The 21,845-nt window shown below is 43.7% G+C and overlaps 1 protein-coding gene across 1 annotated transcript in view; it reads right to left on the reverse strand.

The window, feature by feature from the left end:
• Csgalnact1 (chondroitin sulfate N-acetylgalactosaminyltransferase 1) overlaps window positions 1-21,845 on the reverse strand; it is a 148,621-nt gene that overhangs the window by 89,107 nt on the left and 37,669 nt on the right. Inside the window, exon 2 of the mRNA XM_036166651.1 lies at window positions 629-1,550. Coding sequence (XP_036022544.1) covers window positions 629-1,256 — 628 coding nt within the window. The 5' untranslated portion in view covers window positions 1,257-1,550. The remainder of the gene's footprint in view (window positions 1-628; window positions 1,551-21,845) is intronic.

The following is a 21,845-nucleotide window of genomic DNA, read 5'->3' on the forward strand; positions in this document are numbered from 1 at the left end:
GGTCCATGCAGCAGTCTTCCCACAGGATCTGCCACATGTAAATGCTTTGCTCTGTGTTGTCTTCTGGGTTTCATAGCCCAACCCAATTTCTACAAGTGTCTAGGGTAAATGACACAATGGATTTACTCGTATATTCTATTTGGGTTTCAGAGTTTTACATCTATATTTTGTTTTATCTCTTTTCTTTTGTGGGGGAGGGTGAGTGTGTAAGATAATATGCACATATGAGTTTGCATTTGGAAACCAGAGGATGACAATGGGTGTCTTCCTCAACTGTTCTCCACCTGATCCTTCCATACAAGGTCTGTTATTAAAACTGAGCTGCCCATCTGGATGTGGAGAACCTGAACTCCAAGTCTTCATGCCTTCCAGGCAAGTACTTTACCATCCAAAGCATGAAGTGTTACCTTCTTCTAACACAGAACAAATAAGCTGTATTTAGTGCAGTTTCCAACAGAAAGTGAGGAGAAGCAAGAGTCTCCGGAAAATAATTTTCCAATACACCTTTGGTGTCTCCCTCATGAAACTTGCCACCAGGTACCCCAGAGACCTACCTAGGCTCTGAGGTACTTCAGAAGTGTTTTCTCAATCCCCCTTCCCGCACCCCAAGATCTCCAAGCATGCCAACCTTCTATGAAGTCCGCAGCCGTGTAAGGACGCTGGTGTGGGCTGCTCTCCACAGGGCTGTTCAGACTCTCTAGGGCTGATTCGACAGCTTCCACCAGCTCATCACGCTTGTCCTTCCTCACCGGCTTCTCCTCAGGGTGGCGGGTCAGGCCGGTTTCCAGCTGGTATACTTTCTGTAGGGTGAAGCTATCGAAAGGCACAGCAGCGTACTCGGTGGCCAGCTTGACACCTGCATGGACCTCGGCCTTGTCCACCTGGCCGCGCAGGAAGGCCAGCAGATCAGCTTGGGCTTTGGGTGCAGGGTCCCAGCCTGAGCGCAGGCCGGTGGCATCACTGGCCTGGTCCTGCCCTTTGCGGAGCTGCTCACTGCGTGCCTGCAGTTCATCCTTGAGCTGTGCGATCTGTCGCTTAAGGCTATTCACGTAGTTGCGATGCTGTTCCTCGCGCTCTTGCAGCACGGCTTGGTAGCCATCTTTGCCTGTGGGACCATTGGCCCGTGGCAGTCCCAGCTGCTCCTGGTCGCCTTTGGGGGTGCAGGCTAACATGTAGAGGACAGAGATGGCACAGCAGAGCAGCACCAGCAGAATCACTACCCGAGAAATCCACCCCAGCAGCCCACGACGGACCATCCTCACTCAGGTGCAGGCCATGCGTCCAGCGTGTGCAGCATCCCAGGGCGCCGGCAAGGCCCCACACAAGGGCTTTCCTGATTAGACCAGAGTGCCTCTGAAGTCCCCTGGACCAATTTTATCCATTTCCTTCTAGAACGTGGCCTGCCTTTGGAAGTCAACCATTACACGGGACCGCTGTCCTGCTTCCAAGGGAAGATCTTCTAGGCAGCAACAACCAGTTAAATGGGACCTCCACGTTCTTTCATTTGTTCCCATCATAGCCTTCCTGATGCACCGAAGATGAGGGGGAACCTGAGAAGACACAAAGAACAGGCACCCTTAGTGTTTCCACTCAGACTTGAACTTTTCCCACTCAGGATCCCTTTTCACCTAAGAAATTTTCACTTGATCCAAAGTATATAGGTATATAAAATAAGCACACAAGTCAAGTATTTAGTCACCACAAATCATACATTTATTTTAAAGCAATTATTTTGTATACATAAAATTTTAACATTTATTGAAGATTAAGCAAATGTGCATATTAATGATGTGTGTGTGTGATTATTTGACATAATTCAGTCTTAGCTGAATATTTGATACTGCAGGATGGAAAACTCATCTTCATCTTCTTGCAGAACTGATCAATATTTTGATTCTATAATCACCAATTAAGAAAAGCACTTTGCCTAAATATATAATGAAATATAGTAAAAGTCTATTTAAAGCATTTTCAGAAATTGTTGAAAATGCTGTCCTGATCCCAAGCCAACATTTGTTTAGCCATTATTTATGAAAACCTAGTGCAAAACTCATATAGAAGTTATTTAAACCAAATATTTCAACCCAATCAAATCCAAGATACCCTAATTTGATACTCACATTCTGAGGAACAGCAGAAGGAAAACACTAGAAGTCTTTGTTTACTACAATCAAGCCATCATGTATCTACCAGAGTGGAAAAATTTGCATGGGCAATAAATACACCGCAGTTCATAACATAAATCCAGACTGAGGTGTTTCGGGCATTCACTGTTGTTGTATGGTGTAACGTATGTGCAGGGCAAAGTACACATGTTTTATCTTGAGAATCAAGGCCTCAGTGAAGTTTCCCAGTGCAGCTTGGGTGAGTGTTGCTAGAAACAAATGGATTCATTGGGCATTTGACTTTAAAGCAGTTCTGGTGACTGTATGTTCAGAAACCATACAGTTGCTGAATTTCTCATGAACCCCACATTCAGTTACATGAAGTTGCAATACACTGCTTAAGATACCAAGGGCTCATTCACTATGGCAATCAATAGTCAATTGACTGCCCTCCCAAGCTTTATTGAAATTCTTTATGGCAGATAATTAAGTATAAGTGTGTTTGTAAATCAGAACACAAGGCACATTGAAGGAAACATGAAAAGATGGGCAGGAACCACTGCTAAACTGATTTTTTGACTCGTCTCTATTTCCCTGTATGTTGTAGTTCCTCATGATGACACTTATTTTAATGAACAAAAGCACAACTTCAATGACACTGAAATTACTGGTGGCAGACTTCTTCTCCAGTGCTGTCCAGCAGGGAGAGGACTGCAGTCATGTGTGTATACCTCTGAGATAGGCCCAATGGCCATCAGAATAGACGTTGAGCTTTCTGAACAAGTAGGGAAGTATCCAGAAGCTCAAACACAAGTCCAAAGTGTTGATGGTAACACAGTCAGAGGGATTCTATGACAGCTGTCATACCAAATCTCCAGTCATTCCTGCAAGTGGCAATGAGGAGTTTACCACAACAAGGGATGGATTAGGAGAGCAGAGATGAGATGCTGTCTTGTCAGGACTCAAGTTCTGGGCATAACTCTTCCAGCCTACATGAGGACTTCTGTGTCTCACTTAGTCATTGGCAATTCTTAGAATGACTGCACCCTAACACCTAATCCTTGTAATAAAGGATGAGCAAGCCACACTCACCATCTCTATGTCCCTAAGGCCACCCTTTCTTCCTCCTCTGCCATAGACAACATCCCTTGACACATTAATTTTGAAGTGTTCCCCCCTTTTTTAATCATCCTTGTATTCATAGCCATAAATTAATCAATGAACCAATAAAATTAGATGAAATAAATGTTTTTGTTTAGGGATATCTTTATAAAACCTTCCTTGAGTATCTTTACATACCAGGTCTCTTAAAATCAAGGAGGGCCTGTACTTTGCCACTTTATGAAAATGGCATTTTCAATAATCCCTATAGTAATGAAATAAGTTTTACAGTATCCTTTCTTAACCTCAGCAGTCTAGGTTCTGGGCCAGTAATGACTTCTTTCCCTAGTGCTGTGCCCCAGTCTTGATGGGAAGAAAGAGTCCAGGCAAATTTCACCTTCAGATCCCCTGGTGGAAAGAGGTTCCATGGATAGTCTCTGCACTCCAGCATGATGATGATCCAGGCTCGCTGGCCTGGCCTGAAGGTATTGTGCCCCTGATGCATCCAGTGTCCACAAATGGGGGTTCCTCTAGCACTGCCCAGGAAACAAGTCTCTTACCAGTATCCCTACACCACCAAAATTGTAAAAGTTTAATATATAACGTTTTTCTCTCTGATATATTCTCTAGTATTTCTCTAGCCCCAAGGAGTCTCTCAACTATAATTTAGAACAATACATAGTTATTAGTATAAGGTTTAAAGTGCATGCTTGCCCTTGGAAGCCTTTTATGTCTGATGAAAATCTCAGAATTTGTATAATTACTATAATTCTGTGATTAAAACCATCTTGGTTTTGATGTTCAGGCACCTTGCTGTTTTTAATGAAATCTCTCAGATGAGCTCATTATAGCCAAGTATTAAATTATCAGTGAGGACATGTTATCACATTATTCTGCCATTTTAAAGACTTTTATTTTAAATATGTTGTCATTACAGACAAAATAAGAAAATCAAAACTAAAGAAACAGAACATTCAACACAATTTATTGTGCAGTGAAAACTTAAGAGATGCAATCATGCCAACACATTTTAATGGAATAAATGTTTCATTTGCATAACGGATTGAAGTCATGTTGGTTTAACTGAAGCAATGCATTAAGACTATGGTTAAGAAAATTAAAACTAGGGCAGTGGTAGTATACGCCTTTAATCCTTGTGCTCCAAAGGCAGAGACAGGTAGATCTCTGAATTTCAGTCCAGCCTGGTCTACAGTGAGTTCCAGGACAGCCAGGGCTATGTAGATAGACCCTGTCTCAAACAAATAAGATTAGCAGAAAATTAACACCATAGGCTATCTGTTATACCCATCAGTCCTTTGCTTACAAGTATTGGAGGTTTGCAATGAGATGAGTCAGTGGGTAAAGGCACCTTACGCCAAGCCTGGACCTGATTATTTTGATGCCTTGGACCCATGTGGTAGAATGAGGAAACTAACTTTCTTGTGTGTGTACACACACACACACACACACACACACACACACACACACACACAGGCTCACACGCACACATGCACACACATATAAAATATGTTTTGAAGTCTTGTTAGTTTAACCTTGGAAATTCATTAGGTTATTTGGACTCTCCTCATCAGAGAAAAAGAGGAAAAGGAGCCAAAGGAACCAAGATATCTTGTGAAACAACAGACTTTTTCAATTTTATTCAGCAAACAAAGTTACAGGTTTCCTTGCTGCATTTTCATATATACTTGGTTTTGGGTGATTTCCCCCAATCACTCATGCCCCCTACTTGCTGCTCCTCTCCCCACTGTGGCCCCCAGTATTCCACTTTCCAGTAACACACCACATGTGCTCTAGCACCCTACCCACCCTTCATTAAAGTATGTTTAAATGGCTACACTACGAAAATTAATGTGCAGATTCAATTTCTATCAAAATTCAAATGACATTCCTCATAGAATTAATGTGTGTGTGTGTGTGGGTGGGTGGGTGGAAATCCTAGATTTCATATGAGAACACAGAGATCACAGATGGCCAAGCAATCCTATGCAAAAAGAGTGGTGCCAGAATTATTGCAACACGTGACTTCAAATTGTTGTACAGAGCCATAGTGACAAAGACAACATGATGCTCACACAAGCACAGACGTGCAGGCTATGGAACACAAACTAGACCCAGCTATGGACACCAAATTTTTGACAAAATTGTCACAAACTTCCCCTGGAAACACCTATCTTATTTAATAAACGATGCAGGCAAAAACAGACATTGACATGAAGAAGAAAGAAATTGTATTAGCATCTCTCAACCTGTTCAAAAGTCAGTTCAAAGTGGACATTAAACTAAAGTTAACAAACATTAAATTAAAACTGAAATGATGAAATCACTAGAAATAAACTTAGAAAACAAAACACAGACATAGGGGGAAAATCTGGATAGAATCCTAAAAGCACAAAAATAGCCTTAAGAATTGACAACTATTATTATGTGGAATTAGAAACTTCTTCACTGTAAAGGGAATTCCCAGCAGAGTAAACAGACTACAGAATGGAAGCACAGACATTTAGAAAGGAAAAAACAAGATACCAAAGCCTGCTGCCAGAGAGCCGGCAATTCTTTTTCTTTGTAAAAGTTTGGGAGCAGACAATGCATCAGAAACAACACTCTGCACCCTTTAACAGACAAAATATTTCCTAATGTTTCTAGAAATCGAGTCTGTAATCAAACATGGTAACTGGTGATAGTGCCAAGGCTGATATTCTGTTGACGACTATTTGCTTGCTACAGTTAGGAAACACTGGTCCTCCATGCTCTTGCTTTTGTGGAAAACCCAGACATTTTACTTAGCCCCACAGTAAGTGACGGGTGTAACTTTACCAGCTCTGCACCCTTCAGAAAAGATACTCCAGCAAGACACAGGTGGACCAGTGGAGCTGTGAAGGCACAACACACTCTCTGGTCTTGGCAGAGGAGTTGGAGCATTAGATTTACTCTCTCACAGATGGAAAGTACCATGTAATTACCAAGGACTACTACACTTTCCAGATGACAGTAAAAATACAGCTTTATGAGATCACAGTCACCCTGTGCTATTGTTTGAAAAAGGCAGGCAACTCAGCTTTTCAGCCTAGCGAAGTCTCTTGTGAGATCTGTGGGACAGGGAGGGAATGTGGAGGAAGAAGACAACCCTGTCATTAACTGATTTGGGATGCTTGGGCGAAAAGAAGTGGGTACATGGATTTTATTATTGTCAGAAATACTGCATTTGTCAGGCTTCCTGCCACTTACATTTTTATTCACTCATCCTTATTGATGGCTTTTACCCAATACTTTCTCCCTCCTGGCTAGCCCCCAAGGATGAGTCTGAGATGTGTCAAATATTGCCACTGTATTTACCAAAAGCCACATCTTGCCACAGTATTTACCAATTGATCTGATGGAGACCCAAAACGCAATACCATTCTTATGAGCTTTGCTGTCATTTTTAAGAGCTCTGAGCATGGCACCATTTGGGAGACAGGCTTCACCATAGTCTTCTGTGAAGTGTGCGAGCCTGTTGAACAGGACCAGGGCTCTCAATCTCAGAGTGTTCTCAGTGAGGGTGAGGCTCTATCCCTCTACATTAGGCTAACCCTAAGAGCTTTATAACTGCAAGACATAGCTAGAGAGTACTTAAGGAATTGGCAGCTTTTCCTGAGTTTTGAAGACAGGCAGGCATTCTAGAGGACATATGGGCTTATGCCAAGGAATCTAGCATTGGAACGAATTTCTCCAGACTCCAAGTAGGAGGGTGGACAACAGCCCTGACAACCCACCCAGACGAAGAACATCTGGGACTTCTCCAGGTGAACACACCCAACAACATTAGTTTTGGTTCATTCTATCTAGGATTGTCTTTATATATAAAGAGACAACCCACCCCCCAAAAAATAGCAGGTGAGAGGCTGGCAGACAGCTCTGTTGGGAAAGTGTCTGCTGTACAGGCATGAAGACCTGAGTCTGATTCCCAGCCCTCGAGTGAAAAGCTTGGTGTAGCCAAGGCACAAACAGGCAGATCTCTGGGGCCTGATGGCCAGCCAGTCTAGCCTAATTTGTGAGTCTCAGGCCCCAGTAAGGGACCTTGTATTATAAAGGTGGATGGATGACTCCTGACATTCAAGGTTGCTGGCTCTCTGACTTCTGAACAGACACAGATGCAGACACAGATGCTGATGTACACATACACACACACACACACACACACACACACACACACACACACACACACACAGGGTGGGGGAGAGGGAGGAAGAGAGAACAAATGAGTTAAGTACAAATTCCATCTTTAGTCAGTTTTTAGGAACTGATATCTTTTTAAAGAACTATAATTTGAACCCCAAACAGACGAATGTAAAGTATCAGTGCCTGTTCACATCTATTATTATGTCAGAGTGAGAATGAGCCCTAAGAAAATAAGTAAAAATGAATAAAACTGGGGTGGAGCAATGGTAGGAATGATCAATATCAGTTAAGATATTCCAGTACTGTTACCATTCAGCTCCCAGGCAATGAAACCAAACAGAGCCTACAAGCCGCCCCAGAGATGCAGTAGATATTAGAATTTCTGTACTCGGAGCGGGAATTGTTATTAGGAAGGGTGTTGACATTTCCTTCTCAGTAGGCCTTTTGGTCACGAGAGCTACATACCATGACAGAACACCTGCAAGAGTCTATTTGTGTCCACAAGAAGCTCATAAATCATGAAGGGCTCCAGGACAAGCCCTGTGGATAAAATGCTGTCAGATTCTGTAGCACACAGAAAAGATGGTGGGTTTGTGAAGAGACCAGGTCAGGCAGCATGGTGCTGCATAATGAGAGGCCTTGTGAGTGATAAAGGGAACCATTCAAGAAGAGGCAATAAATTCAACAAGACCTCTCCACCCCGTGTGCAGGCAAGCCAGGAGATGGAGGGAAGAAATAGGCAGTGTCTGCTGGGTCAGGGAGTGGTAGGCCGAAGCCCAACACCACCGTGCCAGTCAGCTCCACTCCGGAGTGTGCAGCAAGCTCTTAGATCGCCGGGAAGCAAATGAGGCTCCAGGCAAAGGACCAACTGTACCAATAGATCGTACGCCAAATCACATCTCGGGGATAAACACGACATCCCGGGTAAGGACAGTATGTAAGGATTCTCATTCTTATTCAGGGTTTGCAAATGCTCCCCAAAATGGATATAATCTAACGTCAGCCGAGCTTAGACACTTACAAGCCTCTTCACCTCAAAGTCTCGCTTAAATTCCTGTATGTGGGGTGTGGCGGCCCGCTTCCAAGGTGACCTTTCAAGACGACTGTACCCTAGACTTCCCCCAAATCATCTGATTTGTCCCACACGGACTTGCTGTTTGTAGTGAGTCACCAGCCAAACGGGGCAGAAAAGGTGATGTGGCATTTGTCACATTATGTGTTAAAAGACAGCAGCTTCCACTTGGGGTATTCACTCCCATGTTCTCTCTTTTGTATTCTCTCTCTCTCCCCCTCCTGCCCTCCCAACCTCCCCCCTCTACAATTGATTCTTCCGCTCTTCTTTGCAGGAGACCCATTGGGACAGAGCATGAGGTGATAAACTGAAACCTCTAGGCAATATCCAGTAGGGAACTGAGACAGGCCAGCCAGCGGGGAGAGATATGGATTCCTCAGCCATAGACAAACCTTGAATCGAGAGGAGCATGACAGCTTCAGGGCAACCTCATGAGAGACTGAATCAGACCCCTGAGTTAAGCAACTACTCCTAAACTCTTGTGAGATGTGATAAGTCCCTAGGGTTTAAACTTCCAGGTCTGGGGATAATTTGTTATGTACAACTAGAGAGTTAATGCAAAGAATAACAGGCTTGAAAACTCACACAAAATGGAAACTCACAAATAACGTTTTTTGTGTGTTTGTTTGTTTTTTGCTTTGTGATATGTTTTTAGCATGCTTATCTCCTATGATATAGTAATTTATGTGGTCAGAAAGGTGCTACTGTAATCACACCTCCATTTGGGAAATGGAGGCTCAAAGAAGCTGTCAGCCTCCCTCACCACCCAAAGCTAAATGGCTGGCACCCAAATCCTTCTCTGATGTGAATCTCAATGTCCTCTCTGCCACAGCACCCATTTCCAAAACCCAGGATTCTCTCGCAAGCCACTTGTGTTTATGACAAACTAGCTCTCTTTTATTTTTAACATCAAGGGGAACATGTGGGGAAGTAGTCAACTCAAAGTTGAATTCAGTAATGTTCTAGGGGAACCCTGTTCAATACCCTGGAGTCAGCAATAGAGTATTGCTTAGAAGTAGGTGACTCTCAAGAGATGCAGGTCACATGACCCAAGGATGGTGGAGCACACCACCAGTGCCTCTGTGCCTGGGATGAAGCGGCACCAGACTCCCCTGTGGTGCTCAGAAGAGACATGTAGAAGCCATCCCTGGGCCATCTGTTTGATCATCCTTTGCTTTTGACTGGTCACTGAGGACACACAGTGCCACTTTATCGTGTAGGGCAGAACAGCGCCCACAGCAGTTTTCTCGTCCACTCCCCACCATCTCCTGCTAGATACTGCACTGACCCCCCAAGCCTAAGAGCAGGAAGGGAGAGCCTGAGACACAGCAGGAGAAGCCAGTATGGCTCAGTAAAGGATGGTAAAGGTCTCTATAGAAGAAAGCAATGGGAAAGTCAATTGAAGTCAGACAAAAAGAAACCTTTAGTAGGGTTGAAAGACCCTAAAGTTTCCAGACGCTACTTTCAGTGCAAGTACATGTGCACATAAAAAATGCATGTTTGCATCTGCATTTTCTAGGTGACAAGAGTACTCAACCACCCAAGCAACCGTTGTATTGCATTTATAATAATCTGCATGGTATGTATACTTAATTAGTTCAAGGCCAAGAGTACTTTCATAGTAGGTAAAATAATCTGAAAAGAGACAGATGCCTTATTATTTTCTCAGTCCAGCTGAGAGCTTCATCAAGGGCTTCTCAGTTCCCCACACCTCCTTCTGGATTACAGGTATCTATGCTCCATGGAGTCATTAGTCAGCATATAGATATGTGCCAAGTACTTTAGCCTCAGGTGTGCCCCTGAAAGAGACTGCAGAAGTGGCTGTTGGGAGGGATGCACATCAGCTACCACTGAATAAATTAAGAGATGCTTAAGACAAATCTCAGTGAGATATTAGCTTTTCAGAGAAAAACCAACAGTCAATCACCAAGCATTTCACCTTGGCTGTGATAGTCTAACATTTTCTTTGGCTCTCTAGGGAGCACACTAGGCTGCTTAATACAGAGCAGTGGCCCAGACCTCACATTGAGAAGGGTCTATACAGTCTGTTACCTCCGCCTTTCAACCAGCAGAGAACAGATGCCCCTAAACTTATTAAAAATAAATAGCATATTCCATGCAACCAGTGTGTGAATGGAATGTGTACACACACACACACACACACACACACACACACACACACACACACACACGTGCATATAGGTGCCTGTACATGCATATACACATGTGTGGGAACCAGAGGTTGACATAAGACATCTTCCTCAACTTCTTTATACTTGTTTTTGAGCTAGCTTTTGCCTGAACCCAGCACTCACCAATTGGCTAGACTGGCTAGCCACTCACAAAGACCTGCATATCACCACCCCTGCAGCCCTGCGGTTACAGACATGTGGACCCATGCCTGGCTCATGCTTGCATGGTAGGCACTTTACAAACAGAGCCATTTTGCTAGCTCAGTAAGTAGCTTTTCAATAAGTAATGTATATGTAAATATACTCACTTGTAAGTTACAATCAAGTTTTACAATCTTGTTTTGTGTGTTTACAAAGCAGCATCTCTAAAATAACGATGTATAAAATATTTTAAAATATTTTCTCACAGGTTGACCAACCAAACCAGGAGTGCTGCTTAAAGTTCTTAGTCACTCACAGGACAGAGTTCCTGCCAGGATTGAGTCTGGAGCCCCAGCAGGCTCTGCTTTGCTCCCTTCTTCTACTGGGGACCTTGGGTTCAGGAGGATGTTCCTGCTTTGGACTCTGCTGTCTCCTTCCAGGAGTCCCAACATTTGCAGCTAGGCCCCACACCAGACCAGGAGCTCACTTCTTTTCCCTCCTAACTGAGAGGACCCAGACACAGCTTTAAGATGGTTCTCAGGGGTCTGCCCTGTGAGGTTTTCCTGTGCCCAGTCCCTGAGAGCTGGTTCTCAGCACACACGTAGCCCAATTGGACTGGCTTACTGCTTATTCCTCAGTCAAGGACTCCCAAGCTTGGTGGCACCCTATAACCCCTTCTCTGTAAGCCCATTTCCTTAAATAATTATCCTATACCATTTCCTCATACATAGATACAGAACAAGAGAAACGTGGAAAATTGAAGTTGGCTAATCAGAAAATGAAGGTATACAGATTAATCATGATAATGACACAAACTGCGAAGATAGAAAATTCTCCCATCCCCCTTAGCTCTTCTCCCTCTGTGCTTTTGATTTTTCATTTGCTGGTAGAGAAAACTTTCTAGAAGGGGTCCTCTCTATGCAAGTATCTTCCATTTCCACCCCTTACCATCTTCATTCGGGCTTCAGGGAGCTTTGGGGCAGTCAATCGGCACAGGCAGCAGATGTGGAGTCAATAGGGTGCAAAGTCAGACTAACAGGACCCTACTCAAGGGACCTGGCTACAATGGAGACACTTTTTCCAGAAGTAGGATGTCTCAGTCAGAGATGTAAGCTGAGTCAGCTGTGCAGCCTTGCAGAGGGATCTGCCTAGCTTGCTTTTTCCTCAGTGCTGTTGGGAGCCACCCTGGCACTGTGAAACAAGAACCCTTACAGCAAGGCTTCCTACAGCCTCCTACTTCTCATAATTATGACCACTTAGTGAGCACTTACTTTGGGCCAGACACCAGACTAAGCACTTTCCAAACATTATCTCATTTAATCCCATGAGGTAAGTCTTATTATGCCAATTAAAGATAAGAAAATTGAGGCTTAGAGCAGTGACTTGTCCAAGGTGCACAGCCCGGGCCAGTGGCCAAGCACCACTCCAGCTGACTCTCAGCCTCTGCTTGTACCCACTAGACTACACTGCCCAGCATCCTCAGTAATCTAAACTGCCTGCTGGCACATGCTCTGCATTGCAGACCCAGTGCACCTCAGTTTTCCAGTTTCTGAGCTTACGGTGGAACTCCCAGCATCCCCAGTGAGAGAAGGCTTGTTTCTCTACTTTGAGCTCTTTGCTTTCTGGTCAGCTGCGAATCACATTCCCATTTTTGTCACTGGCTATCACACTCACACTCCACTATCAAACATCATCTATCCAAGTATAACAGTGTGAGCCTTTGGTTATTGTTGTCCCACAACTGGACCCAGGGCACGATGTCTGCAGCATTCAAGTGTTTCTGAGCAGAGGCCAGAAGATTTTACATGCATATCAAGTTTAAGACAGCTTAATTAAAAGGCACCCTGGCAAGTGGAATTTTTAATTAACTGAGAGACAGTTGTCGTCTCTTCAAACGTAAAAGGAAACAGCTCTAGGTCAGTGAGCCTGGTGGCTGGTAGCAAGAGGAGTACGCAGATGCCAAGCACTGTGGTTTTCCTCTTGAGAATCAAGCCACGGCCATAGTCATGCACCATGGTATCACTCTTGCAGCATCCTTTGTGCAGCCAAAGCCAGCCTGGCACTGGGGGAGACACAAAGAAGTGAATGCTTAGAGGGATCCAGTCCTGAGATCAGGCAGCACGGCTTTCCAGAGAAATTCATGTTGGTAATTCACAAGGAGGGGACTAATTACAAGTGAACAATGCTTAGCATCTAGGCAACGCTCGAAGCTATTCACTAAGCACAATGTCATACACAAATTGCAGGTGAGGCTGCTGAGTGCTAAGTATTAGCCTGGAGTTGAGATCAGAGTGTGAATCATGCCGTACTATGCTGTTTAGGGTCTGGTTGCTCTGGGCAAAATGTTTTCAATGTCACTCAGTGAACAACAACACATAAAGTAGCAAACAGGAGCTTTTGCCTTTCAGATAAAATGTGCTACAGGTCTTGTCAGCAGAGAGAAGAGAAATACAGAGTGGGAAATACTGTTGACCAAGGACCTCAGATCTCCTAGAGTAAAGCAAACTATAGAAAACACTGCAATTAAAGATAAAGAGAAATAAGCCAGCTCAGAGACAAAGAAAGCTACCCAGGTCCCTCTTTGGGAGTCTCAGAAAAGGCTTTGCACTGGACAGTAGGTTAAAGTTGAGCCTTCTGTATTATTGGAGATTCACTGCACTCTTTTTCTGGGGCATGGAACTAAGGATCAATAAATAAGCTGGTTGATGTCTGGGATGGAGAATGGGATGCTAGATGCTAACTGTGGAGAAGAAAAACATATGACCCTTATGTGGCCACAGGTATCTGAGATGACCCTTGCTTCTCAGGTAGTCATTGCTTATACCAAGCAGAGTGTCCTACCTAGGGGTCCCCAAGTTGGAGGTTGGAAATGTTCCATGCTCACCTGGTATTGCCTATATTTCCTTCAGCATCTCACACCAGACTCCTGCTATTAAGCCCAAGGTCAACTATCTCTGCTCAGAGAGCAAAGATTATGATATTAGTTGAAAACACTTCATAATAGTGTGGTTGCAAACAGAGTTTTCTGAAATAGAAGTTATTATTTGTACACCCAAAGAGACTGCATACAGCATGTGTTTAATGCATATTTGTTTTCCAGTTCAACACTATTTAACGTTTTACAAATGTGTTCTCTCTGCATCACCCTTGGGACACTGCATGTGCTTCCTGACAGCTTCACCTTCCTGGCTATGCAGAATGACCTGGAAGTCAGAATGACCAACCAAAGAAGAGATGGAGTGCATAAGGGGCAACAGAAATGTAGTGGGAAAGGGTTACAGCAAAGGACTTCTATACTGTGGTGAGAATGTAACCTCATGGACAGTAATCGGCTCACATCTTAATTTTTAAACTGAAAGTCTACATGATAAGAATTGACTTTTAGCACATGGGCAGTATGAGATAAATCAGAGACTGGCATTACAAATAGCAGATCTACAACCATTACACTATTACAGATAAAGAAGGATTTGAATCAAGGCAATAGGACCAAAGAAAAGGACAGATGGGGGTCCAGGAATTATTTCTTGGATACTGTAGTAGTTACTTTTCTACTTCTGTCATGAACAAATAAATAAGAGAGGAGTTTGTTTGGGATTATGGTTGCAGAGGGCTAAGAGTCAATCATGGCCAGAAGACAAGGCAACAGGCAGCAGGCATGGCGGGCTGGTCCAGGAGCTGAGGGCTCACATCCTTTACTATAAGCATGGAGCAGAGAGAACAAAGTGGGAGTAGAGCAGGATCTTAAACTCAGCAAGACTTCCCCAGTGACAGGGGTCTTTCTTCAGCTAGGCTCTAGCTCCTAAGCTTCCCCAAACAGCACCACCAGCTGGGGGCCAGGTGTTAAAATGCACGAGTTCATGGTGGGGGCATACTCGTCCAGACCACCACAGACACCATCCACAAGACTAGGAGACTCATTACATTAGATAACAGAATATACACCAGGAATGGGGCCTGGGTTCTGGTTTGCGTGACTCAGGAGATGGAGCTCCTATTTAAAACAAAAGCACACACATCTGAAGACTCACAAGAAAGGCTAGTGTGGTTTTGGAAGTGCTGATTCTGAACTGGACACAGGGGGTGGGGCTTTGGCAGGAGAGTTCTGCCTACACTCTTCAAACTGTCTGTCGCCCAGGGAAGCACCTTCCAATTGTTGACATTAAATAAAACTTCCTGTGTCAGTTTGTGGTTTGCATATCTTTCATATCATTTGTCTTTAGGATACAGTTTAGTAGCTGAGAGCGGGCTCCTGGGGTCTGGTCACGTGAGTTCTGCTTTATTTGGGTTCTCTCAGCCTTTGTCTCCCAAACACTAAAGGATCTTCCCTGCAGAGGTTTTGTGTTGAAAACTGAGATAGTGCATGCAAAGCACTTACCACAGTTATTAGAGCAAAGTCAATTTTCCATCATTGGGAACTCAACTCATAAACAATAGGAGAGGGGTCGGAATGACAGGGTCGTCAGGGACAAGAAATAGAATGACGGTTGTGCAAAGCAACAGAGCTGCACCTTAGAATTTAAATCAAACATTCGACCTTCTGTATTCACTGGTTCCAATAGATTGAAATGCTCTTTAAAAGTTGTGCTAGTATTAAACAGGTTCAGATTATTTTTACTTATTCTTATTCCCTAATCCAGGAAAAGTGTTTAAACAATACATTGTACTAGATATTCTGAGTTACCTAAAAATTATTTAAAATATAAGGGAAGATATTTATTACATGCAAAATATGATATCATTTTATAAAAGGGACATAAGCATCCCCAAATTTTGGCATCACTGGGGCCCTGGAGCTAAGTCTACAGATTCTGAGGGAGAACTGTAACTCATAGCCTTAGAATCCCCCAACCCTAGTTTATTTTTAAAAGGGGAAAGGGAATGAATGGAGGGGAAGGAGCGGGGAGAGAAGAGGAAAGGAGAGTGAAGGGAATATTGCTTTTGGTTAGAGGATCAAAGGGAGTCTTATGGTTTCTGGGAGAAAGACAGAGGGAAGATAAACAGTTAACCTGAAAAGTTCCCTTCACATTCCCATTTGAACAGAATGGTACCCAGGAGACGAAAAGGACCATGGATGTGAAGGTGCCTGGCATGGAGGTGGGCACAGTGGACTTCAGGACAATATGTTTTATGGCTGTAGACACGAGACTGTAAGCATCGAGCAAGTTTCTCTGCACCTGAGGACTCACTAGATGCCTAGGCATGGTTCCACTGCATGCTGCCCAGCTGCAGCACACAGCAAGTAACAGGGGTGGAATCTCAGTCTCTGGCATACTTCTGAATTGCAATTTGTCAGCAGGTCAAAATGACATGATTGATTCGCCAGTGTTCTTACTTCAGCTGCTGCTACTACACACATTCCCAGGGTTCAGAATGGCCTTAAGCATTCCCAACTAAGCATCCAGATGTGTGCAGGAAGAGAAAGGATTCTTTGATCCCTTCCTGCAACAGCATGTCACTCCCCTAGTTATGAGTCTCTCCGAAAAGCTTCTTCTCAGGGTGGACATAAAATGCTTCCACATGAAAAATAAAACTGGAAAATGGTCCTTTGATTATACACATGAAAGTGCAAGGATTGTTGAAATTAGAACTGCTTTTGAATAATCTCCAAGGAACAAAATAATGAAACATTCTATCTCATGCTGGAGTGACTAACCTTGTAGCAGGCGACAAGTAAAGCAAGGGACAGGCCCTGAAGTCACAGCATGCTCACCACCCTGCCCACACTTACTAGAAAGATGCTTGTGGGAGTGTGTGTGTGTGTGTGTGTGTGTGTGTGTGTGTGTGTGTGTGTGTGTGTTTATACAGTTTATACAGTTGTACATAGGTAGAGACAATCTTGGTCATCATTCCTCAGGTGTTTTTTGAGACAGGGTCTCTCATTGGCCTAGAATCTGCCAAACAGTCCAGTGAGACCTAGAAATCCATCCATCCCTGACTCCTCAGTGCTGGGACTACAAGTACACTCTACAGGGTTTTTAAAATGGAGCTTCTGGGATCCTTATGCTTGCAAAGCAAGAGCTACCCCACCCCCCAGCCCAGTGTGTGGGACTCTTCTATTTTTATTATTAAGAAAATTTCTATTCATTTTACATACCAACCACAGACCCCTCCTCCCGACCCCCCCTCCAGCCTTCCTCCCCAACCTACCCCCCTCCACCTCCTCCAAGGCAAGGTCTCCCATGGGGAGTCAGCAGAGTCTGGTACATTCAGATGAGGCAGGTCCAAGCTCCTCCCCACCCTGCACTAAGGCTGTGCAAAGTGTCGCATGTGGGACATAGAGCACATGTGAGGTAGCATGTCTGTGTCACTATGAAGTATCTATTCTCAAATCCAGCTCATGTGACAGGACACAAGTCATGTCCAACTAACTACCAAATACGTACAAAATGCTTACTGTGTAAAAAGGACTGTGTTGAACTAAAAGATCAGAGAAGTTTCCACGGATCCTATTAAAGTGCACATTTTTATTATATAGAGATGGGGAATGTATGATCTAAATGGTCATGAAGCTAAGAGGTGCTGTATATCTGATTATCCCCCATTCGCATCCAATTCTCAATAAAAAGCAAGGAAATCTAAAAATTCATCATTTTATTGACCATATAATTTTTTCTGTATTTTGTCCTAGCTTGACTGTCACTGAGCTATCAAACCTTTTTTATATGCCCCCAGGTAAAGCTGGAAATACAATGAGCTTCTTGTAGTCCCTTCTACTTTATTATTTTTTAATATGAGCTCCCTCTCTGTAGAAAGAAAAGGTGAGACTTTTTCCCCCAGAACCAAGTTAATGGGTCTCAAGACTGATATAAGTGCAATTATCCTGTGGAATAGAGAATCTGAGAAGGGTTCGGCTTTTAATGAATATCACTTAATCTCCATTAAAGGGTTTACAATATGACCAAGAGTTTTAGAAGTTTCCTTAGCCAGAGGAGGCTAACCAGGATGTCCCTGAGGTCCCTCACTTATTTATTTCCTATGTTTTAGCTCAGTGATATGACTGACATAAGCAACAGCCCTGAGTCCTGCTTTAGGAACCAGATGGAAGGTGCTGTAACAGCACATGAGGAGACTGTCCCCACCATGATACATAGCCAGCATCTGTGCCCTGAGAAGACCTAGTCCACCTAGAAACAGTGTAAGACACAGCCAGACCATATCTGCAGGCCTCCATGTTGCATACCATTTACAGACTTGGTATCTTTTCACTAGGGGTTCAATAAACCAACGATATGTCTTCAGTACGGAAACTGTGTACTTTGTCTAACTGACTTGCCAGGCTGAGGTCCCTTTTGAGAGTACCCCATCTTAGTTATAAAGCTGATGAGAAGTTTGTCAGTTTTCTTTAAACAACCATGAAAATGCTTTACAGAGTTAAAGGGCCACCCCAGCTTTTATCTTCCCTGTGACTGACACCAAGAACCTGCAGACATTTCAAAGGACTCTAGCTTGAGGGAAAAATCAAAGGTGATCATCAGAGGGGCTGGGGAAATCTTATTTACACAGGAACCATGTGCAAACTATGATCTGTTCTCAGATCAGCACTCTGCCTTCTTCTCCCGGCTACCCAGTCCTGACAATCCCCTCATATACACCCTGCCTATACCTTGCTTACCCTCTGGACTAGCTGCTCACCTGCCCAGACATCCCCATTGACTCTACCTGGCTCCTCCTACACCTGCTGAGGAACACTGTCAGTGCCCATTAAAACACTTCTAATGTTTACATCTTTTACAGAGCTACCTACAAGGTCAATTTAGGAAGGTGATGGGGGTATTTAGTGTGTGTTTTTGACATTCTATTTCACTTATCATATTCATAGGAACAGGGAAGTGAAATGAGACATAAAACAGATCTTTGCAATGTCCAATTAATACATAATTATTTCTAAATAAAAGTCTTCGGGAAGAAAATAATAAGCTGGCCATGGTGGTGCACACCTTTAAACCCAACACTTGGAAGCAGAGGCAGGTGGATCTTTGCGTTAGAGGCCAGCCTGATCTACACAGTGAATTCCAGGACAGCCAGAGCAACACAAAGAAACCGTGTCTGGAAAAACAAAAATGAAAAAGAAGAGGAGGAGGAAGAGGAGGAAGACAGAAAAATCTGCCCAACTCTGTAAGCCGAGCATTGCCGGCTCTCACTTTGTACTATACTTCACCCAAACTCATCTCCCTCACGAAATCCAGCCAGGTCTGGGGAAAATAACACAGGGTTGGGAAGCAGGAGTCCTGGTTCCCATCTCAGGGCAGACATCTCCTTAAGTGAAAGAGTAGAAGAACCATGATTTGTAAGTGAAAATTGTAAGTAAAGTAGGACACTTGTATTTCCCCGAGAAAGATACTGTGGAAATGATTAGGAGTCACAGCCCGAATAAAAACAGTTTCTGAGAATATGTAATTTAAAAGGAAAAACACTGCCTAGATCACCTAACATCAATTTCAATACTTTTGAGAAATGTATTTTCTCAGTAAAGCAAAATACAAGCAGATAACACACTTGGCTTAATTTTTTATTGAAAGATCAAATTCCTGGTTATTTTAGTACTAGAAAAATTCTAACAGAAATTCGTAGAAAAGGCCTGCAAGATGACTCAGATGCTTGCTTGTCATTCATGTCTGACAACCCGGGTTAGATCCTGGGGCCCATGTGCTAAGAGGAGATAACCAATTCCCAAAGGTTGTCTTCTGGCCTCTGTACCCATCATAGTACAAATGAAAACACACACACACACACACACACACACACAGAGAGAGAGAGAGAGAGAGAGAGAGAGAGAGAGAGAGAGAGAGAGAGAGACTTAGACAGCAAGATGTTTAACAAATATTGATTAATGCCACACTTAGGACCAGGTCTCATTTAAGAGGTTAGATGCATATATATATATATATATATATATATATATATATATACACACATATATGTATATGTCTCTGAAGAAGGATTTATCCAGAAACAGAAAGGCGGGGGGGGGGGGGGGGGTAGGGGGTGTGTGGTATGAATGGCAGTGGCTAGGAGGCATGAAGCAACATCATGTCTGAGTGCAGGTACGCTGCTGATATGGGGCAGTAGCATCAAGGTTTTGGTACCAGAAACATTAAATTCAGGATATGGATAATAAGTTGGTAAGGCAAGTTGAAGTACCTAGAGATATCCAGGGAGAGATGGATGAGCAGATCAAAGAAGCCAAGTCAAGGCTGGAGAGAGATCAAGGGTCCGTCGGATGTTGCAACTAGCCAAATGATGATGTTGGAGGGGTCCACGGCAAGCTAGAGAGTGATGGGCAAGTGAGGTTCTTCAGCTGTAGACATCTTCAATGTCATGGGCAAGAAAAGGAGATAAACTGCAAAGGAAATCAAGAGGAATTTCCAGAGCAGTTCTGTGCTGCCTCAACTTGGAGTGGTTTCCCCAAATCAGCGGTAGTAGTGCCACCCATGACTGGAATGGGGAGCTCTGCCAGTTCTGTGTTCAGAACCTGTGTTCTTGTGATTCGGTTGGAGCAGGCCCCTCACAGGCTCTTGTGCTAATCGGTGCTCACCTGCGACGCTGTTAGTGGGGACTTCTCTATCAGGTCACAGGGGCATCCCATAGAAAGAAATTAACACAGTTCTCTCAGAACTGAGTCATTTCCTCAAAGAAAGATGATAGAGACAGAGAAGCAGATACATCGTGTGTGTGTGTGTGTGTGTGTGTGTGTGTGTGTGTGTGTGTGTGTGTGTGTCGGGGGGGGTGATATTATGACACATGAGCCTGGACCCTCTTGGGTTCCTTGCTACCTCTTTCACTGTATGATATCCCTTTCCTTCACCTCCCTGTCTTTGCCCCTCTCTTCCTGTTTCTTGCATGCATGTCTGCAGTGTGAAGCTGTCTGCCTTGTGATACAGCAAGCAGAGCCCTCATGGCACTCTGCTCACTGGACTTTCAAATCAGAATAGCGAGTCAAATGAGCCCGCTTTCTCCGTGCACTGCCTACTCACAGGAGTTCTGTTACGAAATGAGTTAGGAAGGCCACTAGGCCGCCTACCCGAGCCATGTTCTCTCTATTAGCTGGTATTTCAGCTCCCTACGTCTAAATGCACTCTCTCAGCTTGTTCAGATCCAAAAAGAAAGGGCAGAAAGCCACCTTTGTCGTTTATAAGCTGCCCTGACATTCACAACAGGGACACACTAACCTGCTGTTTGGTATGAACCATCACCATAAACACAAACCTTCAGCAAGGTCGCTCTGAGGACATGATTTCAAGACATAAAATAAGGCCGTCTTATAATTTTGTTTAAACATAGACAAAAAACTATCTACAAATTATCGAACACCTCTCAGCCAAAACTATTGTCGGCTACTTCTTACCTTAGCCACCTAGCTCCCTCATAGATAAGTTTATTGAAATAAATAATTCTACATTCAACCTAGAGAAAAATCTCTCCTTTGGGCCTTTCCCCAACAAAGCCCAAATCCTTGTAATAGATTTCTTAACCATTCTTAATCTCCATAGTGTGTGTTAACCTAACCTTTGCTAGAGGTAATAATCCAACGTTCTGTGCGGCATACTCCTAATGGTCTTTGTCTGGAAAGGAACTGGTGGACCACACACGTGGAAGACAGTCTTAATGTCCAGGTATACTTACCTGTCTTAGGACAGTACTTGTCCCTTGTGAGAAAGGCAGAATGATGGGGGGTGGGAGTAGAGCCTTTGGGAACGGCATCAGGGAACAGTTGTTCTTAAGAATTTATTTCTTAAGCCAAAGGGTGAGTTTATGGGGTTGTCATTCTTAATAAAAATATTAAGAATGAAAATTTTAACAATACACTTATAGAAAGGATGCAATAGCACTGTCCAGTGTGGTGAAGAGTGAGCATAGAAGATGTTGAAGTAAGTTAAAGAGTATGTGTGAAGGAAATGGAGACAATGAATATAAGAAATACTTTAAAGTAGGTTAGCTCCAAGGAGAGGAGAGTGTGTGTGAGACAGGGGAAGGGTAGACAATGGAGAGGCAGAAAACTATGTAACAGGTGGATGTCCACTGCACTGGTATAAGTGGGAAGACAATGGCACA

The sequence above is a fragment of the Onychomys torridus genome, chromosome 17 (genome assembly GCF_903995425.1).
Source record: "Onychomys torridus chromosome 17, mOncTor1.1, whole genome shotgun sequence".
Classification (NCBI taxonomy): Eukaryota; Metazoa; Chordata; class Mammalia; order Rodentia; family Cricetidae; genus Onychomys; species Onychomys torridus.